The sequence below is a fragment of the Mytilinidion resinicola genome (assembly GCF_010093595.1).
Source record: "Mytilinidion resinicola strain CBS 304.34 unplaced genomic scaffold BDZ99scaffold_13, whole genome shotgun sequence".
In the NCBI taxonomy this organism is placed as follows: Eukaryota; Fungi; Ascomycota; class Dothideomycetes; order Mytilinidiales; family Mytilinidiaceae; genus Mytilinidion; species Mytilinidion resinicola.
The window spans coordinates 519,029-539,553 of NW_022985449.1; the positions used below are offsets into that span (position 1 = coordinate 519,029).

At 51.8% G+C, this 20,525-nt stretch overlaps 6 protein-coding genes across 6 annotated transcripts; 3 read left to right on the forward strand and 3 right to left on the reverse strand.

Moving 5' to 3' along the window:
- Window positions 1-549: 549 nt before the first annotated feature.
- Window positions 550-3,630, reverse strand: BDZ99DRAFT_464648 (DUF907 domain protein). Its single transcript, XM_033720373.1, has 3 exons — window positions 2,946-3,630; window positions 1,378-2,892; window positions 550-1,323 (listed from the first exon to the last, which is right to left on the reverse strand). Exons 1-3 carry the CDS (start codon window positions 3,235-3,237, stop codon window positions 938-940), a joined length of 2,193 nt encoding a protein of 730 aa, XP_033574701.1. The 5' UTR covers window positions 3,238-3,630; the 3' UTR covers window positions 550-937.
- On the forward strand, window positions 3,371-3,853 carry BDZ99DRAFT_64790 (uncharacterized protein). Its single transcript, XM_033728792.1, has one exon. The coding sequence runs from the start codon at window positions 3,478-3,480 to the stop codon at window positions 3,784-3,786; it is 309 nt and encodes a 102-aa protein (XP_033574702.1). The 5' UTR covers window positions 3,371-3,477; the 3' UTR covers window positions 3,787-3,853.
- Window positions 3,854-5,191: 1,338 nt separating this feature from the next.
- On the forward strand, window positions 5,192-7,516 carry BDZ99DRAFT_64828 (uncharacterized protein). The gene is made up of 3 exons (XM_033728793.1): window positions 5,192-6,941; window positions 7,000-7,333; window positions 7,391-7,516. Exons 1-2 carry the CDS (start codon window positions 5,496-5,498, stop codon window positions 7,093-7,095), a joined length of 1,542 nt encoding a protein of 513 aa, XP_033574703.1. The 5' UTR covers window positions 5,192-5,495; the 3' UTR covers window positions 7,096-7,333; window positions 7,391-7,516.
- Window positions 7,517-13,706: 6,190 nt separating this feature from the next.
- Window positions 13,707-15,776, reverse strand: BDZ99DRAFT_464651 (uncharacterized protein). The gene is made up of 4 exons (XM_033720374.1): window positions 15,335-15,776; window positions 14,324-15,244; window positions 14,218-14,261; window positions 13,707-14,159 (listed from the first exon to the last, which is right to left on the reverse strand). The coding sequence occupies exons 1-4, from the start codon at window positions 15,706-15,708 to the stop codon at window positions 14,074-14,076; spliced, it is 1,425 nt and encodes a 474-aa protein (XP_033574704.1). The 5' UTR covers window positions 15,709-15,776; the 3' UTR covers window positions 13,707-14,073.
- A 1,249-nt stretch (window positions 15,777-17,025) lies between these two features.
- BDZ99DRAFT_522360 (uncharacterized protein) lies at window positions 17,026-17,691 on the forward strand (the record flags this gene model as incomplete). The annotated part of the gene is made up of 2 exons (XM_033725697.1): window positions 17,026-17,181; window positions 17,215-17,691. 2 exons carry the CDS (start codon window positions 17,026-17,028, stop codon window positions 17,689-17,691), a joined length of 633 nt encoding a protein of 210 aa, XP_033574705.1.
- Window positions 17,692-18,003: 312 nt separating this feature from the next.
- On the reverse strand, window positions 18,004-19,953 carry BDZ99DRAFT_420229 (FAD/NAD(P)-binding domain-containing protein). Its single transcript, XM_033716914.1, has 2 exons — window positions 19,638-19,953; window positions 18,004-19,584 (listed from the first exon to the last, which is right to left on the reverse strand). Exons 1-2 carry the CDS (start codon window positions 19,890-19,892, stop codon window positions 18,313-18,315), a joined length of 1,527 nt encoding a protein of 508 aa, XP_033574706.1. The 5' UTR covers window positions 19,893-19,953; the 3' UTR covers window positions 18,004-18,312.
- Window positions 19,954-20,525: the final 572 nt, after the last annotated feature.

Here is a 20,525-nt window from a genome sequence, read left to right on the forward strand (position 1 = left end):
CCACGAACGATGAATTCAAGATAGAGATACGCCTATCCGACTCTATGACTTGTGTTCTTAGTGGCCACTTTACCCCACCCCTCAGAGGGCTTTCTTGTTCGACCTTCTGGTTATATAGCAGGCTAACATTTTGGTGACGTGATGTGCCGAATACGTGTACCTTCTCGGTCTATGCTCCCATAGAAGAGGTCTACATCTTCATCAGAACTTGCACCATTTGTGATCACACTCCCGCCCGTCTTTCTTACATATTCTCGACGCAGTGTACAAACCCCTGCCGGCTATGTAGACCTTCTTGCTCTATGTTTTGACGGAACGGGCATACAAGCACCCATAATGCCCCAACGGTGCAAATGTACTCCACAATCGGAGCACCGTAGAGATAGACGCGTCTGCTCTTCGCCGCGGCATATCACGCCACGTATACGACACACAGTCATGAAGAACAAAATAGAAGTAGTACGCTCTTTCACTAGAAAATCACACGCAACGGTTTCAGTTGATTGAATATATTTGGATTTTTTGTATTCGAATACAATATCCTCCCCGCTCCGCTCCGGCACGCTCGCCACTGGCGCAACGCACATGCAACGCTATTCAAATTAACAGTGTTCTATGGGTAAAAGTTTCGCAAGGTTCGCAAATTTTCCAAAAACAAAAGAAGCCGTCCGTTTCATTGGGGGGGGGGGTGAGTGATGTAGATATTCCGTTCTTCTCGGAAATCATCCAAAAACCACCGACTGAAGCCCAAAGCCAAACCAAACCAAACCAGGTAGTCGCTAACCAAAAACAGCACAAAAAGAAAGGGTCTTGTCGTAACCCTATAAGCATGTACAAAGTGAAGCTCTTGTTAATAGTTTTCTCCTCTCTCTCTCTTTTATACAATCGCTGCTACAAGGTTACAGCGCTGGCCGTACAATAAAAGAAAGGGAGGCGTTTAGTATGCTGGCCGTCCTCCATAAGTCCCCGGTGCGCCCAAGTCGATGTCCGGTAGCCGCGGTGCCCGACCACTAGGCGGCGACACGCTGCGTCCACGACTCTCGCTCCGGCTGTGGCTTATGCTCCGGCCATGGCTGGTGCTGCGGCCGCCGAAGCTCGCCGAGTCGGTCAGCAATGGGTTTTGGTCTTCTGTTTGACCGAATGCGCGGCGACCGCTGTAGCCTGTGGTTTGCTCGTTTAGGGGCACCTGCTCGTAAGGGCCAAGCGGGTTGGCGGAGACCATGGGGCCACGGACGTCGGTGCTCTTGTAGCCGGTGGGGTCCATGAGGAGGGAGTTGCGAGCGTCGAGGGGGGTGAGGGTGTCGAGGTCGCGGTTGAGTTTTTCTGGGGGATTGTTAGACGGGATGATTTTAGGGAAATTAAAGGGGAGGAACTTACCGGCTTCCTTCCTCTTCCTGCGGTGAGGGTTGTCGCGGCAGCAGGCGATGATGGCGTTGACGGCGATCAGGATGGCGAGGAGGGCGGTCAAGACAGATTGCATAACCACGAGGACGAGGCCGGTGATTGTCTTTGTCGTCTGTGCCACGCCGAGCTCCTCGACGAAGACTAAAATGCAAACTACCGAGAGCACGCGGACGACTTGGATGGTGATGTTGATCCAGTTGCCAGACTTCAAAGAGTATGGGCGGGACCAGAGGAGGACGATGAAGAGTAGAGACTCGACGATGAGCTGGCCAGCTGACTGGACAAGTCCATGGCCATCAGCGCCGGCGATAACACAGCCCTTAGCGAACATGTAGACGATGGATGGTACGAAGATCCACCAATAGGCCTTCTTATAGTTCTCATAGAACAGGCTGTACTTCCTCCAGATTTCCTTGTCATCGTATAGCGCTGCGGCGTCTCCCTCCATCTTCTTAAACTTGCTGGCAGTATGCCAAATCTTCCAAGTGAAGAATGCGAGAATGGCAGTGAACATGGCTAGAGTGACACCTGCTAGCAGTTTGGCGGCCCAGGAATCGCCGTTCGTGAATTGGTACACACAGTAAAGCACCCAGACACCATAGAGAAGGAGAATCAGATTGGTGATGGTCTTCGCGAGGAGCCACCAGTAACGCTTGCGGAAGCTCGTGAGGCTCTTGGGGAAGGTTCCGAATAGTGCCCATGTTTCGAGAATGACCTTGAAAAGGAGAATACCGACAGTGATGGCCGCAATGACAATTGCAAAAACTAGAAGAACCGTCATGAAGGTGTTAGCTTGAGGAATGGTGAGTTCCTCGACGTAGGCCTGGATACCGGAAACAGTGTGCATGAGCTTGCTGTCAGAGGTGCTGTTGGCGTTTGTCCCATTGACCTGGGTGTTGAGAGAGTCGCGGGCAAAGAGAACGAAGCTTTCCAGTCCACGCGTGGTGAGATTTTTGTTCGATGAAGGGCTAACCAGAGTCACATTCTTCAGGTAAGCGACACTGTCTTCGGTCAGGTTACCGCCTGTTGATTTGCGAAAGTTGTCGATGGACGTCTGCATTCCCTCCCAGTATATCAAGCCACCGCTGAAGGCGAAGTTCTTGGTGAAGCTCTTGTAGATGCCGGGATATGAGACACTCATCATGCCGTTCAGGGCCATGGACTGGAACCATCCAATCACTTCTCCAAAGGTTGGGCTTGATGTGGCAGCACCGCCATGTCCAGCTCCAAGGGCGGAAACGCCAGACAGGATGAGTGCAGCACCGGCTATACCGGCAGCAACGTATGATACAGCCGGGACGTTGAAAGATTTCCCGTTGTTCACCGACGACTGTATGCAAGCCAGTTCCTTTCCAGTCTCCAGTGATTTAAGTTGGAGGGTTGCTTGGCCGTCCAGGTCGGGAACGCTGAAGGCGATGGATGGGATCTGGGAGATGAAGTTGTCTGGGATTTGTTGCTCCCCTTTTGCGGAGAAGTCGCCCTCGGGCACTATTGCACGTTAGCTAGCCGCCACATAGATTGACACGGGTGTATGTGCTTGCCTGGACATAGCTGCTGAACATAGTTATCCTTGTCGCAAGGGTTGAAGTCCTTCTGGTACACTTGTTTGCCGTATGCCGTCACTATCATGGACGCTGTGACGTTCTGTACCTTCGCACTGTATGCAGAAATGTCGAAGTCGATCTTCTTCGTCGCCCGATTGAACTCCATATCGAGTCTCTTCACTTGGATCTCCGCGTCCGACTGGCAGGAGCTGAAGCCATCCGTCTTGAGAATATCGCCGGCCAGCGCTCCTATGGGGAGACTGGCGAGTAGTAGGAAAGGCGTAAGCATGTTGGCATATGTACTGTGACCTCTCATGGTGGAATGTGTCGCCTGGAGAGGCGAAAGAGTCGTGAGAGATGCTCCCAGACTGGCGCTGGAACGGCCAGACGCTCTGGATATGGGCGGTTAATGCAGATCGTGAGGGGCCCGTCTAACAGAATGGGTAGGAAAAGGTCGTAATATGGGCACTAAGCAAAGAAGTATTAAAGTAAGACGGTCCGGGCAGGATCAACCTTCCTCGAGCCGTAGATGAAGAGGCGTAGGCAGCAAGGAAGCAAGGATGGGAAAAGCGAGAGAAGAAGCAGGGAAAGACGCCTGGCGACGAACGAGAGGGTGAAACGAGAGAAGGCGACAAGACGTCAGGTGTTTGGAGAAAGAGTGGTGGTGGGAGGAATGCGGTTGGAGACTTTGATGGCGGAGGCCGAAGGGGCAGCCAGCGGTTTCAAAGGGCACGCCACGCGACAGGGCCTGGGCGACGCAAGGACGGCGGCGGCGGCGACGGTTTTGCCGGGGCCCTGGGTGGTATTTGCGGGAGCGTTACGCCCGAAGCAGCAGTGAGTCGTAATCCGCGGCGGCAGAGAGTGGAAAAAGCGGGCTCAGATATCGACGGGCACAGGGAGCGGAGCACAATGCAGTTCTAGAGGAGTCCAGCAAATCCCTTCCTCTTGTATGTATCAAGACTGGAGAGCCCTCGGCGCGCGCTCCGCCCACCGCTACTGCACATACTACAAAGGGTGTAGAGACTTCGGGCTCCTCAGCTGGACGATACGACGCTCGATGCTGCGCTGCGCAGGACGGCCAAGCAGAACTTTTGGCGGCCAAGCACGCTGCTGCAAGCCCGCGTAGAGCTGTCAAAGAAACCTGGCCTGTTTCATGCACATTCACCCGTCAAGCTGAGCAGCTGCCCCATCCACCGCCAAACCTCCCTCGTCCCGCTCGCGTGCTATTTCGAACTGTCAGCATGTGGGCGCATCGTGAAGGCGGATGTGCCCTCTCTGAGCGCTGTCTGGTACACCGAAGCACGGCGTGTCGCTGACGCAGCGGGCGGCGGTTGCATGGCAGGTGGCAGGTGGTAGTGGTACCTTAGATCGTGGCTGTGTGGCCTATTTTTGGCCGCCCGTACCCACAGAAATTCCTTCGGGTTCCTGGAGATCTTCCAATAGTGAGAAAACTGGGTCGCTGGTTGCCGTATTGATTCTGACCAGTTTGCTTTGGGCCAGCATTTCTGAATGAAGACCTGTCAGGAGGTGACGTCTGCGCTCTTTCGTCCACCAGACAGTCCCCTCAAGCATGCACAGAGGACCTCGAGACACTGTCGAATGACCCGGTCTGTCTCAACGGCCAATTGAAGAATGGACTGCCAGTAAACAAAAGAATGGCTCGACGCCCCTGACCACCCAAGCCCTGACGAGCATCTCTGGCTCATGTCTCTAAACCATTGTAAGACATCAACACCAAGACCACAAGACAGTGAGCCGTCTACACCTCGAACGCCGCAACTGCGCCTCGTGGCTGTCTTCGTTAACTGCTCTCGGCCTCGACTTTGGACGGAGTCCCGACGCAACGTGATCAGCTCGGTCGGTTCCGCAGGATTGGACACAACCCACTTCTACTTCGGCATTCGTCAACCTTACTCAAAAATAAGGGGATTTGGATGAAGCTTGAAGGAGCGGCGGTGCTTGGTAGGGCTTACCTTACCCAAGGTCAACCCACAAATTCAACGTTAGGTACCAAATACCTGGGTTCAAAACTAAATCGATCATTAGGGCCCTAGATTAACAGCTAAGATATATATACCACGGGAAAACTAACGTCGTTGGTATGGAGAGCCTTGGTTGGGGCCTTTCTAGCTACGCGTCTCAAACCTGGATATCCTCATTCCTCGGATCACTAAAAGAATCTAGGTACAGGGCTTACAAACAATTGATTTCACAGTCTCCTGTGTATCCTTTATCTGATTATGCCTTCGGGTAATCGTTCAAAACATTCAAGATCGCGAATGCATGGGGCGTTTAAGTACATGAATGCATCGTTAAATCCACACTAACCATTCCTGGATGGGGCGTTCCCACGTCGAAGTTCTGCGCATTTGCGCGTTCGCGGGCTCAGCCTTCCTCACCGCCTTGGTCGAGTTTTTTCTTGCTGTGGGACGTTCTCACTAAGTCCAATGTCCTTTTTCAGAAATATCTTCGTAAGTTCATTATCTTCCAAAAGCGAGCGTATGCAACACACACGGCGAACTCTCAAGAATCGTTAGCGCTTTCAAAATGGCCACTTCTCCGAGTTCGTCAGGCTTGACGGCCGCCGAAGGGCTTGCCGGGTACGATACATTGCTATATGCGCAGTCAATCAGCTCCTCCACGGCTCATACTGAACTGCACCTGCCTTCAAACGTTTCCGGCTATGCACCTTCCCTCCTTCGCTCCGAAGCAACTCCCACAGAATCTTCTATTAGTACGGGTCTAGCAAGTCGACTATCCGGATTCCAGCTGCTAGAGGAGGTCGACGGTGTGCTAGAGGTCGTCGGCGTGCTAGAGCTGCGACCGAACTTGCGCAGTCCAGTATATGAGTGTACTTTTTGGTTCCTAAGTTGTTGTTATATATCAGCCGACAAGGAGGAATGGAGGACTCACTGTGCGTCACACTTCCGGGGAGAAGAGCCACCCAAATCAGTCCAGTGCCCGCTATGTGAAGAGTTCAAGACGACGTATGAGGACGGCCACTACGCGTGGAAGGAACGTATAGAACATGTCGCGTGGCACCACGAGCTGGGACAGACGCTGAAGACGAGTCGCCCGGACTTTCACCTCATCCAGCACCTTTGGCAGAAGAGATTAATTGGCGACGATGACTTGAAGGAGCTTAATGGAGTATGGCATTTGTCGAGTAACGATGGCGGCGTGGAAAACCTTCCTAGTGTTCGAGAACAGAAGACGCCTCTGCGAATCGTCCCTTCGGACTACAACAGAAAGGTCCTTGCGTGGCTGGATTCATTGGACGCACCAGAATATCTCGCTACTCAGCGTGATTCTCCTGCTCCGAAAGAGGTAGACAAGACTGAAGCACTTACCGACGCTGCAAAAGCCGCAAATACTAAGTATCAAATTGATGAAGACGGTCCGGATATAAGACTAGGAACGACTAGTCCTCGATTGAGCCACTTTATCTCGGTGATGGAGCATCCGCCATCTCCACCAGTTCGGCAGGAGATACTACTACCCACTGTGCTAGAAGCACTCCTAGTTGAGCCATCGCTTAATCCCTCCCCACCGAATCCAGAGTCGGAGGCAATACAGCTACCCACTGTGCTAGAAGCACCCTTAGTTGAGCCATCGCTTGATCCCTCCCCACTGAATCTGGAGTCGCAGGCGGCGATACGACTGCCCACTGTGCTGGAAGCGCCCTTAGCCAAGCCATTGCATGATCCCTCCCCACCGAATCTGGAGTTGGAGGCGGCGATACGACCACCCACTGTGCAGCAAGTACCCGTGATTAATCCGTCGCTTGATCCCTTACCATTGAGTGCGGAGGAGCTTGAGGCAGAGTTACTTATACCCGCCGTACTGGAAGCGCAGTCAATAGAGCCATCATTCGAGCCATCATCTGTTGAGCCCTCGCGGACAACTTCAGAGGAGTCGAATGCGCATAGCAAAAAGAGGAGGAGGGGAACTGAAACACACGATGTGGAGTCCAGCAATGTGATGAGCAAAAAGGTGAGAACGGACAAAGGACCCGCGATAGACTCACCAAGACCTCTGAAACCAAATTCAGTGCCTGAAGTCGAGCCGTCAGTTGAGCCCTCGCAGCGGAACTTGGAGGAGCTGCAGAAACATGGCAAGAAGAGGAGAAGGAGAAGCACGACATTAGATGTGGAGGCAGACAATACGAGAAGCAAAAGGTTGAGGACAGGCGATGAGAACTTGGGGCGTACTCAGAAAGCTCTGAAAGGAAGGCCTTCATCAGATCCACAGGGTGAAGTTTTGGTGGATGAGCGGTCCAACTCTATGAGAAGACTTGCTTGTCCATATTTCAAACGCACCCCTCAGAAATACCAAAACATGAAGTCTTGCCTAGGGCCTGGGTTTACTGCTGTGTCTCGTGTAAAGTATTTATCCCCTCGTTGTTCCCTCTTACATAGCTGTCAGTATCTGATTCTCGACAGGGAGCATCTCTACCGGAAGCATTTGTTGCCTATACATTGTCCACGTTGCTATGAGATTTTCGAGAACGCAAAGGCATTGACGGATCACCAAAGAGCCACGAAAGAATGTAAGGTCGGCGACATTATGCCTTTTGAAGGGTTTGGCAAAGAGCAAGAGAAGAGATTAAAAAGCAAGAAGAGATCCGCTCCCAATCAATCCGAAGAAGACAAATGGCGCGAGATTTATATTATCCTCTTTCCGGATGATGACCCATCTTGCTTTCCAACAGTGCGTAAGTCTTTAAAAGTATGCTCAGAAGGTCATTATCTAATAGAGGCATAGATTATGATTACGACCTTCGTGCAGTTGTAAGCTTCCGGAGTACTGCAGGCCTCACGAACTACGAAGATTTTCTACGACTCGAGCTGCCACGGCGCGTCCGCAGACGGCTAGAAGTTGCGCAGGACGACTCACTTGAGCCTATCCAGGAAAGCTTAAAAGAAAGGATCGCTAATATTGTTGAATCGTGCCAGGAGGAACTTTTTCGTAGTTACCAAAGGACTATGTTCCCAGCGACCACAGATCTCCCACCAGTAATTCCGAAAGATTCAGAACTGAACGACACCATCACAGAAAGCCGAGTCCAAACTACTTCAAGATCCGCCGACAGTACCGAAAATCTGTTCGGAGGCTCAATAAACCATCCAATCCCCGAACTACCTGAACAAGATGGTTTATCCATCAAGTCTGCTGCACCGCATGTTCCAAGATTGAATCCCGGAAACGCACACTCAGATCTGAATCCCCAACTGGGGTCAGACCCAAATTCACAAATTCATAAGCGCGTCCTATCATCTTCTACTTTCGATGCGAGCCTACAGAGCTTGGAATCATCAGCGACTTCCAATCCACAGAGCAGTGGGATTCAGCATCTATCCAACGGTGTGTTCGATGATAACAGCTTCAGCCATCTTCCCTTGGCTACAATCGTTCTGGATACCGATTGCATATTTCCCAATCACGAAAACCCCTTCCCATTGGTTCAGCCGCCTGGGTTCAATAACTTCGGCGATTTCTCTGAACTTGCAGCTTCGAGGAACGAGTTTTATCCGATAGGAGACTCACAAGCTACCATATCTTCACATCCAGCGGACACTGTAGACAAGTCGGACTCTGGATACGACACACTAGATTCTGTGTTACAACAACCGAAAATCAATCATGACTTCAGCTTTTCAGATGAATTGGACTTGGATTGGAATGGTTTCGCGTTTCCCCTTCAAGATTCCCCTCTCATATTATCAGATGAGTGGATATTCAATTCGCAGGAAGCTGGATAGGCTCGTTTTCGCTAAGAATATGACGTTCTAGTCGTATGAAGATATGAACAAAAAGGAAAAGAAAAATGTACAACCGATGAACGCCTGCTTTCTGATTAGGGACATTGCTTCTACGTTCAGCGTCGCGGACGGAGAGACGACGACGGGCGTGGTGCAGCGTGTGTCGCCCGCCGCGAAGATGCCACGTAGGGCGAAGAGGAGAAGAAGTGGTACCTCGTTGCCCCAGGACCTAGGAGGAGTGGTCGGGGGATTTGGGGGCTAGGGGCCAAAAGCTCTGGCTCACGATGCCGAGGTTCGCGGCGCTGCTTAGTAGGCAGGCTGTTACGGTTGTGAAGACCGAAGTGGTGGAAGCGCAGTAGGAGATGGTGATGCTGGATGTATCTTCCCGTTTCAACCTTAACCCAAAAATAAGGGGGGCGTATGGGATGGAGCTTGAAGGAGCGGCGGTGCTTGGTACCTAGACCGGGCTTACCCAAGGTCCTCCCAACATATCAGATTCACTGTGAATACCAACGATCTGGGTTTCGACTTAGATCGATCGCCGGGACCCTAATTTAATATAAATATATCCACGCGCAAATTAAGATCGTGAGAATCTACTACCATACAAGGGTACCTAGGTAGTTGATACATGACGAGCTATGCATCAATCCATAGCTATTCTTAGTTCATTGAACCGGTACTTAGGTAGCGCTTAGAGCTTATAAACATTTTAAATCTCTGGTATTTCTCCATAGCATGAACTTAACATCCAGAAAATCACTCGAAGCGTTCATGATATCAAGTGCGCATCTCACGATAGGTGTATCGCCAAATTCACACTAACCGTTCCTGGTTGTGGCGTTTCGCCGTCGACGTTCTGCGCATTTGCGCATTCGGCCTTGTCATATAGTCAGACATCTCCCCCAGCTCTGTCGCACCGTCTCTTATCATGCGCTGCTCTCATCCAATATACCCTTGTTCCCACAATTCCATTGTAGTCTTCATTCCTGAGTGAAGCGACTGGAGGCTAGTATGGATGGAAAACGACCTTCAGATGAGGCTTCAGATGAGGCTTCAGATGAGGCTTCAGATGAACAGAAGTGGAATGATTCTACAAACTTGTCGAGGCCCGCTCAGGAAAACCCAAGCAATGAAGCTAGCGTACAGACTTTGGAAAGCCGCCCCGGGCATCCACAGGCACGCCTCGCGAAGGAGCAGAGCGATGCACTCGAAGCGCGCCTGCAACAGCAACAGAAGCCGAGCACCGTTAGTGAGACGAGTTTTCCTGAGATTCTAAATATCCCTTTTAGAGAGGCAGTCAGCGATGTGAGTACCTATTCATGCACTATTTATGGTGGTCAACGTTCTGACGTGCTGTAGGACCGGCTCCAGAACCACAGAGCAGAGGTGAAGTAAGTAATCAAATTGGATCATTTGAAGGGTTGTGAAATAATTTCAAATGTAATAGGACTCCGGAAGCAGAGTCGGTTGACGTTCAATTGCCTGGCACTGCTCGTAACGATCATATTGACCTCGTAGGACTTAATGCTCCAAAACAGGCTACAGCCCCGACTTACCAACCATCTGCACGCGTCCGGGAAAGAGAACCCGAGCAACAATTCGATCGATTGGATAAATACGCGAGGGAGCATGTTCCATCTCCTGTTCACGAAGGTCCACATGTCGTTAGAGTTACTGCCCCTGCGTACATCTGCGGCTGGAACGGCTGCGAGGAGGCATTCGGCAATCTCAACCAGCTGTATGCTCACGTTATACTTCAAATGCATGGCAAAAAGAGGACTGCAGAGGAGTGGGTGAAGAAATACACCGACGACTCGAACAGAATTCTACACAGTGTCCTTAGTGGAATCCCCAACGCACCAGAGCCAAAATACATATTCGCAGCCCATGATCAATCTAGGGCTAAGCCTTCAGATACTCCGGATGCAAGACCTATCACTAGGGAAAGTCAGAAACACTCTAATAAGCTAGTGACGAATCATGATACATCCCTTCCAAGCCCACTACACAAAGATGAGTCGAACATGAAACGGAGCTGCCCAGAAGAAAGATATGAGCCGGATGTTGACGAGGATGCTTTGGGCGCCAGTGACGGAGAAGGTTCGTCCTGTTCCGGAACATGCTCGAGCTCGGCCACAGCGGAGTTCAATCCCTTTGTACATCAAATGAGGAGAAGAAGGCAGGCTGTGATAGACCGTCAGATGAGGTACTTCTGGTACCTCTTCGATTCGTCTGCATATGAAGTCACGTCACATGCTGGACAGAGCTCATCAACCGGCCGAGGAGACTCCAGTATGAGCCATGGAGGGAGCCAACACTCTATCAAGGGAACAGCGAAGCGTCGAGCTTTTAATGGCGATTCGCAATCACATGAGGGTGACGATGGGGATGGCTCCGACGATCTTCCACAAGGCGAAGTTTCATCTAAGAATTCTTCCGGTACCCACAAAAGACTTGCTTGTCCATACTTCAAACGCAATCCTCAAAGATACCGAGATCTGAAGTCCTGTGCAGGTCCCCCCGGTTTCAATGGTATCCACCGTGTAAAGTGAGTTCCTCCTCTCGAATACTCTTGACCAAGCCAAAAACCAAAACTCATCTCTTGATAGGGAACACCTATATAGGAACCATTCCCTACCTATCCGTTGCCTGCGTTGTTACCAGCAATTCGAGAAGGCGGAAGAGCTAGAGGATCACCAAAGGCTGCCGGAAGGATGCGAAGTGCGCGACAAGATACCTGCGGAGGGGCTTAATGGAGAGCAGGAGAAAAGACTCAAAAGCAGAAAGAGATCCGCGGCTAGCCGATCTGACGAAGATAAATGGCGTAACATTTACATTATCCTCTTTCCAGACGATGACCAGTCAAAGATTCCAACACCATGTAAGCATTCCTAAACCTCCTAATAGACCAACTCATAATCGAGTTGTAGACTACGAGTACGATTTGGGACCAGGTCCCGCAGGCTTTGCTGAATACTTCTCGCGCGAAGTCCCACGTATGGTCCGGGAACGTCTAGAGGATGCGCTAGATGAAGAGTTCAGGCCTATTGAGGACAGGCTGAAGCAACGGATCCTCGATATTATTGAAACGTGCGGGAAAGAAGTGACTCGCAACTACCAAGCATATGTCTCCGCAGTACCGTCAAACAGTACGACATTAGCAGCGCCAGATGTTGTAGGGTCTGGCAACCCAGTTGCGCAGAGAGAAGGCCAACCCACTCCAATATCGAACAGCTGTCTTGCTGTTCCTGAAACCATAACCCCATCCAACATACCGCGGACTCCCAATATAAGACTCCGTCCGCAAGAAGACCTAGTAGCTCCAACTCTTTCTCATCCTTTGGAAATCCACCAAACATCTACAACACCGACATCGTTGAGGTACCCCACAACGGCGGCAATCGAAGGCGTAGGTACGACTATCACTATTCCCGAGGAGCAACTCCCGCTACTTTCAACATCTACCGACAGCTTTGAGCTCTATGAGAACCCAACTTCGTTCGCTCTACTACCATATCCTAGTAATGTGCCTTGGTTGGCAGAAACTCCACAGGCTCCTCATAGTGCTCTACAACAGACAGACAACCGGGAGCCGCCTGACTACAGCCATAACGCACTCGACTCGGACTTACAAGCCCTGCTAAACAACTCCGACTTCAACCACTACAGCGGAGCAATTTGGCGCAATCTTGACGACTATTCCTATCTAGACTCCTGGGGGTATGGCACAGACGAAACCGGACAGGTCGATCTCCATCATAATCGCATCACTCAAACTGCAGTGTCTTGTAATTGCCCAGGGAAGGGCAAAAGCAGAGCTGACAAGCACCTATGTACGGCCGTGACAAATTTCGAGCGAACCTGAGAATGTCTCATTTGCGAGAAGCATAGTCTCTGAGTCAACCAGTAACCCTTCAAACAACTCCAACCACCACCGTCTCCTCCAACACTCCTCCACCTTATTTTTCAACCCTGGCCACCCCCTCTCGGCACCCCAGGCACCAGTGCGAAAACTCGCTTTTCCATAATCGCGAACCGCTACGGCTCTCCGCGCATCACCCCCTCCATTCCACAGAATCTCCAGCTTATGAAAAGCACGGCACCACACTACACCCTTTCCACCCCACCTCCGAATCACCTGGATCAACTCGAAACACCGCATCGGCACCATCAATCTTTCCTAAAGACAGCTGCGTAGTCGGTTATGACGTGGAATCTACCACCAGCGAGCGCCGTCAGAGCGCCCCAAAAGCCGGCTCGCCCGTCGGCGTATAGGACGCCGTGTCTGGATTGAGATATTCGCGGCCCCAGGTCTGGATCCAGCGAGCCAGACGGACGATGTAACGCTTATCTGGGTGCGTTAACTTGAGTGATTCGATAGACTCGAAGCTGGTGCTGCTGCTACACGGCTGGGGTGTGCCGACAGATACCGCGTCTACGTTCCGCGTCCTAGGTGAAGAGATAACGATGACCGTAGTACAGCGTGCGTTGCCGGCGGCGATGATACCGCGTTGGACGAAGAGGCAAGAGGCAGTGGCTGCGGTGGCGTACCTAGTAGTCGGGTATCCAAGAGTGCCAACCGCTCGCATAGGTAAGCTGTGTTTTTCGTCAGCTTACACGGCAACAAATTCAACTTCCACTTTCTTCTTCCTCGCACATGTAGGCGCCGCTAGATGGGGAGTCCAGGGCATCATCAGCGTTTGCCAGAATCCGGGAACCTTGTATACTGGCATTTACGCTGACGAACACTGGCTGCTCGTACTTTTTCTTGAGGACTTTTGTGCTCTATCACGCCAAATATAATGATGTTTGTAGGATTCTCGGACAAGATCACCGAGGCCCAGAACGGGTGTTATATTTGGCAATTCGGCGTCATATAGCCCAACTCGCGGAGGGAGGGGGGTTTTTGCTAGGCAATCGATGAGGGGAAGGTGAAGCAGTTTTGGGAGTGGTGCGAAGAGAAGGTAAAACCATTCACGTAATTCTGGCTATTGTACAGCTATCATCTATTTATTCAAGCCTTGACGATTAGTTCTACAAAACGTTAAGGGGAAAGCGATGAGTATTATCCACTAAATGCTACATAGGAAATAGGCTAGTTTTTACGTGTTTCGAACATCGCAGGCCCTCAGAATTCCCACATAGAAGTCATATGGCGTGAAGAATAGACCACTTCCCGCTCTCTATCTTCTCCCACTCGCAGTCCACCTACAACCACCCCTTTCCGTACCAGTTGACATTCCTAACCCTCTAACTCTAGCAATGACATTGTCTTTTCAGCTCCCTAGAAGCACTTTGTGCTCTGACAGCTTTCCACATCGCGAGCCCCGCTGGCAGCGTGCCGCATCGTAACTCGTGCGTTACGCCGTAATGGCATCTCCCTTCGTAACCACCGGATAGACATATGACCCATTTGACGCCGCGGCCTCAGGCGCATAAAGTCTGACTGCGAACCCATCAGCCCTTACTCGTCAAACCAAAACTGCAGGACGGGGGAAGCTTACAAGTCACAGTGAACGAGCCACCGCCGGAAGGCGCAGGAAGCCAGCTGCGCGCACAGCATTGATCAGCATCTCCTTTATCTCACTTGGCCTGTGGGTTGAAACTCACTTCGCGGTCCAGTTACTCGGCGGGGCTACGTTCACATCCTGCACCAGGACCTGGAAACTCCCATCTTTAGCACCGTCGGCGTAAACCAGATCCCCGCTGGGATAGGTGATGTTGCTGCGGTCCCCAACGGCATACGTATCCAATGCATTCGGCACTAAGTAGCCCGTGTCATCGTACATGGTGAGGCTCCAGAAGCCATCAGCTGCAACCGGTGGCTTCCCCGAGAAGGTAAAGAGGTACGCCTCGCTGTCGGTCAGGCTTAGCTGCGTCGACCCAAGGGTAGGGTAGAGCGCGTTGGTGGCCTTGTTCTGGAGGTAGAGCGCGATTGCAATCAGGGTGCGCGGGATAATGGCGGTGCCAGACTCGAAGGTGCCGCTGTAGGAGTTGTTCAGGATGGACCAGCCGTTGCCGAGGTCAGGGTAACTACCTGGCGTATTCGTAAATGCGGCCACAGAGGCGTTGACAAGCTCGGATGCCCGTGTTAGATTCACGGACGCTGGCTTTTTATAGTGGCCGTTGGTGATACCGGCGAGAGCCAGGATCGGCGGGACAGCGGCTTGGAAGTGGGCTGTCTCCGGGGGAGAGCGAGACTCGAGGCGGGCGGTGAGTTCGAGCGTTGAGACCGCGGTGTTGTTGGAAAGGTTATCAAAGTCGGCCAGGGTCAGGGCTGGGAAGGAAGGTATGCGGGGATTGATAGAGGTGAGGGAGACCTTCGAGAAATAGGAGTTGACCTCGGCGACATCTGTGCTGTTGTTCTTGACTTCGATGCGGACAAGGATGGTTCCGATCGGGGTGGGGGATGTGATACAGCCTTCGTAGCCCTCGCAGTCATCGTCGCAGTTCGATTCCAAGGATCGGATGAGGTATTTCCCTGGTGCGCTAGCGGGTACACTACCGATGGAGGCGAAGTTGTCTCCGTAACTGTGCGAGTATGTGAGTAGTTGGGTACTTAGAACTCTGGCTAGTGCTCCGGTTGTAACAGTGGGCATAGAGTGGACAGGAAGTACTAACGGGTCATAGATGGCGAACAGATAAAACCGGTCTTCATCCATAGGAGGCAACACAAGAACTAAGTCAGTTGCGGAAAGATCGTATGTGGCACTTCCATAGATTGTATCCACGTTGGGCCTGACGACGTTATGGGTACTAGCCGTAGCCGTTGCGTTTTTGTGTCCTAGAACGTTCGAGCCTACGGTCGTCAAGGTTCCTTCAGCCAACTGGTAGAAATCCATCAACGGAGTGCCATAGAGCAGAGCGAAGACCGTTGCGCCAAGTTCGTCCACCGTGAGATTGAGGCTGCGGAGCAAGTCGCTGCTAGGAGAAGATAGCGGAGCACATTGTATCGAGCTGAAGAGAAACGCGAAGAGGAGATGGTGGAGATGCATAATGCTGAGTCCAAGAATGAGCCTGACTGGGTAGAGTGCAGTGTTACGTCCGAAAGAATGAATTGTACGAACAATGAATGCTTTCTTCTGTTTATCTGCGAAGGAGATATCGACCTTTATAAGGTTAAGAATTTGACAGGAACTAACCGGAAGCTAACAACACCCATAGCGTCCATTAGGGGTAATATAGCCTTGACTTACGGTGAAGCTGAAGAGAAGGAGCGAATTGAAATTGGAAAATTGTACTTTCGTATCTGACTTGTCTGAGCTTTGTGGATACCATGCTAAACAACTACGGGTAGAATGCTATTGCCATCTCCTGACCAGTCATCTACGCTGACTGTGTGGCGAGGTGATGACGATCTGCGCCCGCATACTCAACCTTGATTGAGAACACAGAAAGTTTTTGCAGGACTATCTGCGAGAGCTAGATGTTTTAGAGCTAGGTGTTGTAATGGAAGAAACTCGAGAGTCGTTCATCGCAGGTGACGGTAGCTCATAACATCAACACCAAGAACAGGAGAGCGATAGACTCTTGAGAATGGTATGAACGGTAGTGCTGTTTCGATTAATTCTGCGCTCGCAATAGTATGCGCACGAAATGGCTCCAAATGGTCTAGTGGGTCGTCGCACCGCTAGCCTTTATTTTCAGCTTACATGATGTAAGGCAGAAAGAAGTCAATACGCGACTATAATATTCGATCGCAAATAGAGTTAGCTAGGCAGTTTGTTAGACACAGATCACCTCGTATGTAACATGTAAAGAAGGCAACGAGAATTTAAAGCTAACGCAGACGAAGGTGCGGAGGCGCGAGGTGGACCCTGTTAGCATAGCTCAGCTAAGCGTCACGTGATCTAGTCAACCTGTTGCCATGACACTACTCACTCGGGGAACCAGTACTTAGCCATTACTTTTGCTCACCTTCGTGCTCTCTGCCGAGATAACTCTTAAGATAGTAAGAAAAGCAAACTGCTAGCGTGATCAGACGAAGAACAGGCAGGGCAATGCGAAAGCTACCATTTCGCACTGGGAGAAAACGATGTCTCAGTATATTTCTACTTCAATAACATAGAGAGCTAACATCCTAATTTGGCACGCTGAATGTGTGGGATTTACCGCCTTATACACTAGAGGACCTAACCTGGGCGAGTAATGCAAAACCGAGCATCGAACCGTGGAACTCCGCACCACCACCCAAATAAAAGCCTGGTTCCATCTTCAAGTTCCCGAAAAGATTCAAATCCCATCCACTTGACTCAAGGCCTTAATACCACCAGACTCCAACCTCATTTCCCAAGAGCAAACCTCACAACGCCATGGACGACTTCCAAACACCCCTTAAGGACGCCACCTGCGTGTCTCAAACCAAAACCCCCTCACCACCTCCACCCGCCATCACAAAACGCCTGGCACGCCTAGAAAGACGGCGCCTCCGCCTCGCAAACTCCATCCCGACCTCCAACGTCGACTCCGTATAGCACGCCCGTTTGCTTCAAAGACTCCAGACCCGCAAAACTAGCCTCTTACCCAGCTCCTACCAATCCCCTGACAGCATAGCCCAAGTATCTCTTCCGGACCCACACTCCAGCCCTCCCCCCAAACCCCCCCGCTCCACGCGTAAGAGAGAAAAACGACAAGCCCGCACCTTAGCCCGCCTCTCCCACTTCCCCCAAATCAGAGTCCAGCCGCCGACGCCGGACCCCACCGCCTCCGCAGCACGCCTCGCATTCGAAACGCAGACGCTCGCTGCCTGGTGGGCGGACTTGTGCGCTGACGCCGACGTCGACGCTATTGCGTTGAGGAACTCGTCTCTCCGCTACGGCCTTGCGAAGAACGTCATCACCGACCACGATGCTAGGGCTGCAGCGTTACACGCCGAGGAGTCAGGGGGGATGGCTTTCTTTGCCGATACGTCAACGGTGGCGAAGGGCAGGGCGGCGGGGGTGGCAGTGGCGTACGCTGTGATGAGAGATGGGAACTAGGAAGATGGTAAGGAGGGATAGGTGGAGTGGGTGACGCGGCCCACCCACATTAAGGGGTGGATTGTTACGGATAGTGCGGAAGCCCTGGGCATCGTCAAGGCGCTTGAGATAGCACTGGAGTTGTTGAGCAAGGATGAGGATCATAGGACCTGCGTGGGTCATAGCAACGGGATGGTGGTGGCATACACGGACTCGCGTGGTGCACTACACAGTATCCGGAGCTGTGCCGCGAAAAGAGGGTCTATCATGAGAGCGACATTAAAGAGAGTTGTGGCGCTTACGTATGCGATTCAAGAGCTTGGTGTCAAAGTTGAATTCCGATGGGTGCCAGGGCACCAGGGTGTGATAGGGAATGTGAAGGCTGACAAGGCCGCGAATAGAGCCAGGAAAAGGAAAGGCGTTCATGATGCTAAGGTGGTCGTGACAGGCCTAGGAAAATTGGAAGTGTGTAAGAAGTAGACCTCAAACAATTTGAACGAGCTAAGAAGGCGGGGCCCAAAGAGTTTGAAAGTGTTTTGTCTATTATCTACCATAGAAATCATTACTTTACCTCCTGGCTCTCGCTAACGCTCGCTAAGTCATATCGACGAATGTCGTCGTAATGTTTCGCAGACCGCCCCTTCAATGAGCCTTCGAGCCCAATCCATTCCTGATCTGGTCCTCGCGTCTCACGATATGCTTCGGCAGTGCATCACCAATGCCAAAGAAGACAAAGAGAGCCCACTTCCATCGAAACGGGTTGATCGCAACGGTGAATGCAAACCAGTAAAGCAGCTCGCCATACGTAAAGAAGTCGAACGCGCCACCAGGTGCTTTAGTCTTGATCCAGCGCGTCATATCGATCCACTTCTTCATAAGCGGCTCCCGCGGCCTCGCTAGCGGATCAACCAGGTATGCCAGCAGCAGCCGAGTATAGATGCCAATATGGTAGTTACCGACGGTGCCAATGGCGTTAACGTAGGTACAGTTGTTACAGCACACGTCGACATGTGCAGGCGGAAACACCTGCAAGTACCAGTTCGGCGGCTGATAGGGATCCTCGAAGCAGTCGTCGGGCAGGAAGTTGAGCGAGGGCCGTTGGTAGCCGGTTGCAAGAATGACGATGTCAGCGTCGACGACCATATCGCGGCCTGGCCCGCCTTTAGGGACGCCCTGGCTGCGCTGGGTGAATTTTAGCCCGGTCTCGGTGAAGGAGTGGATGTCGCCGCGTAGCCAGGTCGCTTTGCCGGCGCGGACGAGGTCTAGCACGTCGCTGTTGACCATGGGCGTGTCGGTGAAGATGCCTTTGGTGCCTGGCGGTGGAGAGATAGAGGCGAGGTCGCGGTAGAAGAGCTTTCGGAGGAGGGTCTCGGGGATCCAGCTTGTGAGAGTTTCCATGCCGAAGATGTTGAGGGAGAGAAGGGCGTCGACGAGTGGGTTGCGTGGGATGATCCATTTTTCGGAGCGGGCAAGAACATCAGTGTGGGCAGCATCTTCGTGGGCAACGAATTCGAGGGCTTCGACGGCTGACGCGCCGCCGCCTATGATCACAACCTTCTTCCCTTTAGCACTCTTGCCATCAAGCTGCGAAGAGTGGTAGATTTCTCCCTTGAAGTTGCTCTCTCCATGAATGTGGGCCATTTTTGGATCACCACAAGTGCCAATGGCAGCAATGACACCATCGAAGTAGCCGTTGGCGGGGTCGTTGATAATCCAGCGGCCATCAGAGTCTTTGTATACCTTGTCGACCTTGGTATCGAACTTCGTCTTCGACTCCAGACCGTAACGCTCCCAAAGTTCTGTGACTTGGCTGACGATCTGCTGGCGATTGGGGTATCCTTTGTTCCATTTGATCGAAGGATGGAAGCGGTACATAATGCTGTGGATTTGGAGGCCGGAGGTGTTGTTCACTTTCTTGAAAACTGTTTAGCAGTGTACATATATGTAGGAGATAGCTTCAGTCATACACTCCATATTCCTCCGAGGGCCTTTCGACTTCCAGATTCAAATATCCTGCAGTCAAATCCATGGCCGACGCAGTGAGACGCTGCCGAAACACCAGTGAGGCCAGCTCCAATGATCGCGATTTTAGGTCTGCTAAGATGTGCATTTGGGGGAGGAGGGGCAGGAGAAAGCAGTTTATCGATGGCCCATTGGAGGATTTGGTAGACGAAGAGAATCGGAGTGGCAAGGAAATGCTCAATGGAGTCTAGGAGAGCCATGGTGAAGACAATTGAGGAATGTGAGAGCTCCAAAGGGCAAACATGTTAGCATTAGCAGCTTAAGTAGTTGTCGGCTTTCGGGCGAGTCGGCTGTGATGTCACTTTGATGTTTCAGTCTATTTTGGAGAAAAAGTGGGACCTGTATTCTACCCTGGGTGCCTGGCACTGGCATGTGAAGAAAGGCAGCGTGCAGGTCGTTCGTGACGGCGACAAACAAAAGAGACAAAGAACCAAACGCGACGGTCGCAGGCATAGAGACAGAGACCTGCAACATGGTCCCCGTCGCTTTGCACAGCTGCTGGAGTTGGAGGAGCAGAAGATGTCGCCGGCGAAGACTAGAGGGCAGAACGGACAGGGAAGCTCCAGCGCTAACTCACGACCTCACCTTTCAAAACTGATCAACCAGCAACTCGAATCGCAACAGGCCGGGCCAGCTGATCTAGATGAACTGCCAGATGCCAATTGCTACTATGATCCTTCTTCGAGGCCGCCCATTGTTGACCATGTCCTAGATACGCTCAATAGTAGCTTTCCTCCGAGCCTCCCCCACCGCGTCCTGCACGACATCTACGCACGCGCCAAGGAAAAGCTTGCTCCGAATGTACCTGAGGACTTTGACATACTCTCAAACCT

Excerpts from the sequence above, each read along its gene's own strand:
- BDZ99DRAFT_464648 (XM_033720373.1), bottom strand. The coding sequence starts at position 3,237 with ATGCTTACGCCTTTCCTACTACTCGCCAGTCTCCCCATAGGAGCGCTG. Across the intron at positions 2,893-2,945 it reads TGTTCAGCAGCTATGTCCAG|TGCCCGAGGGCGACTTCTCC; the intron begins GCAAGCACATAC and ends AACGTGCAATAG. Across the intron at positions 1,324-1,377 it reads CAGGAAGAGGAAGGAAGCCG|AAAAACTCAACCGCGACCTC; the intron begins GTAAGTTCCTCC and ends ACAATCCCCCAG.
- BDZ99DRAFT_64790 (XM_033728792.1), top strand. The coding sequence starts at position 3,478 with ATGAAGAGGCGTAGGCAGCAAGGAAGCAAGGATGGGAAAAGCGAGAGA.
- BDZ99DRAFT_64828 (XM_033728793.1), top strand. The coding sequence starts at position 5,496 with ATGGCCACTTCTCCGAGTTCGTCAGGCTTGACGGCCGCCGAAGGGCTT. Across the intron at positions 6,942-6,999 it reads GCAATGTGATGAGCAAAAAG|TGCCTGAAGTCGAGCCGTCA; the intron begins GTGAGAACGGAC and ends AACCAAATTCAG.
- BDZ99DRAFT_464651 (XM_033720374.1), bottom strand. The coding sequence starts at position 15,708 with ATGCATCTCCACCATCTCCTCTTCGCGTTTCTCTTCAGCTCGATACAA. Across the intron at positions 15,245-15,334 it reads CTGTTCGCCATCTATGACCC|TTACGGAGACAACTTCGCCT; the intron begins GTTAGTACTTCC and ends ATACTCGCACAG. Across the intron at positions 14,262-14,323 it reads CCGAGTAACTGGACCGCGAA|CTGGCTTCCTGCGCCTTCCG; the intron begins GTGAGTTTCAAC and ends CTGTGCGCGCAG.
- BDZ99DRAFT_420229 (XM_033716914.1), bottom strand. The coding sequence starts at position 19,892 with ATGGCTCTCCTAGACTCCATTGAGCATTTCCTTGCCACTCCGATTCTC. Across the intron at positions 19,585-19,637 it reads CCCTCGGAGGAATATGGAGT|AAAGTGAACAACACCTCCGG; the intron begins GTATGACTGAAG and ends ACAGTTTTCAAG.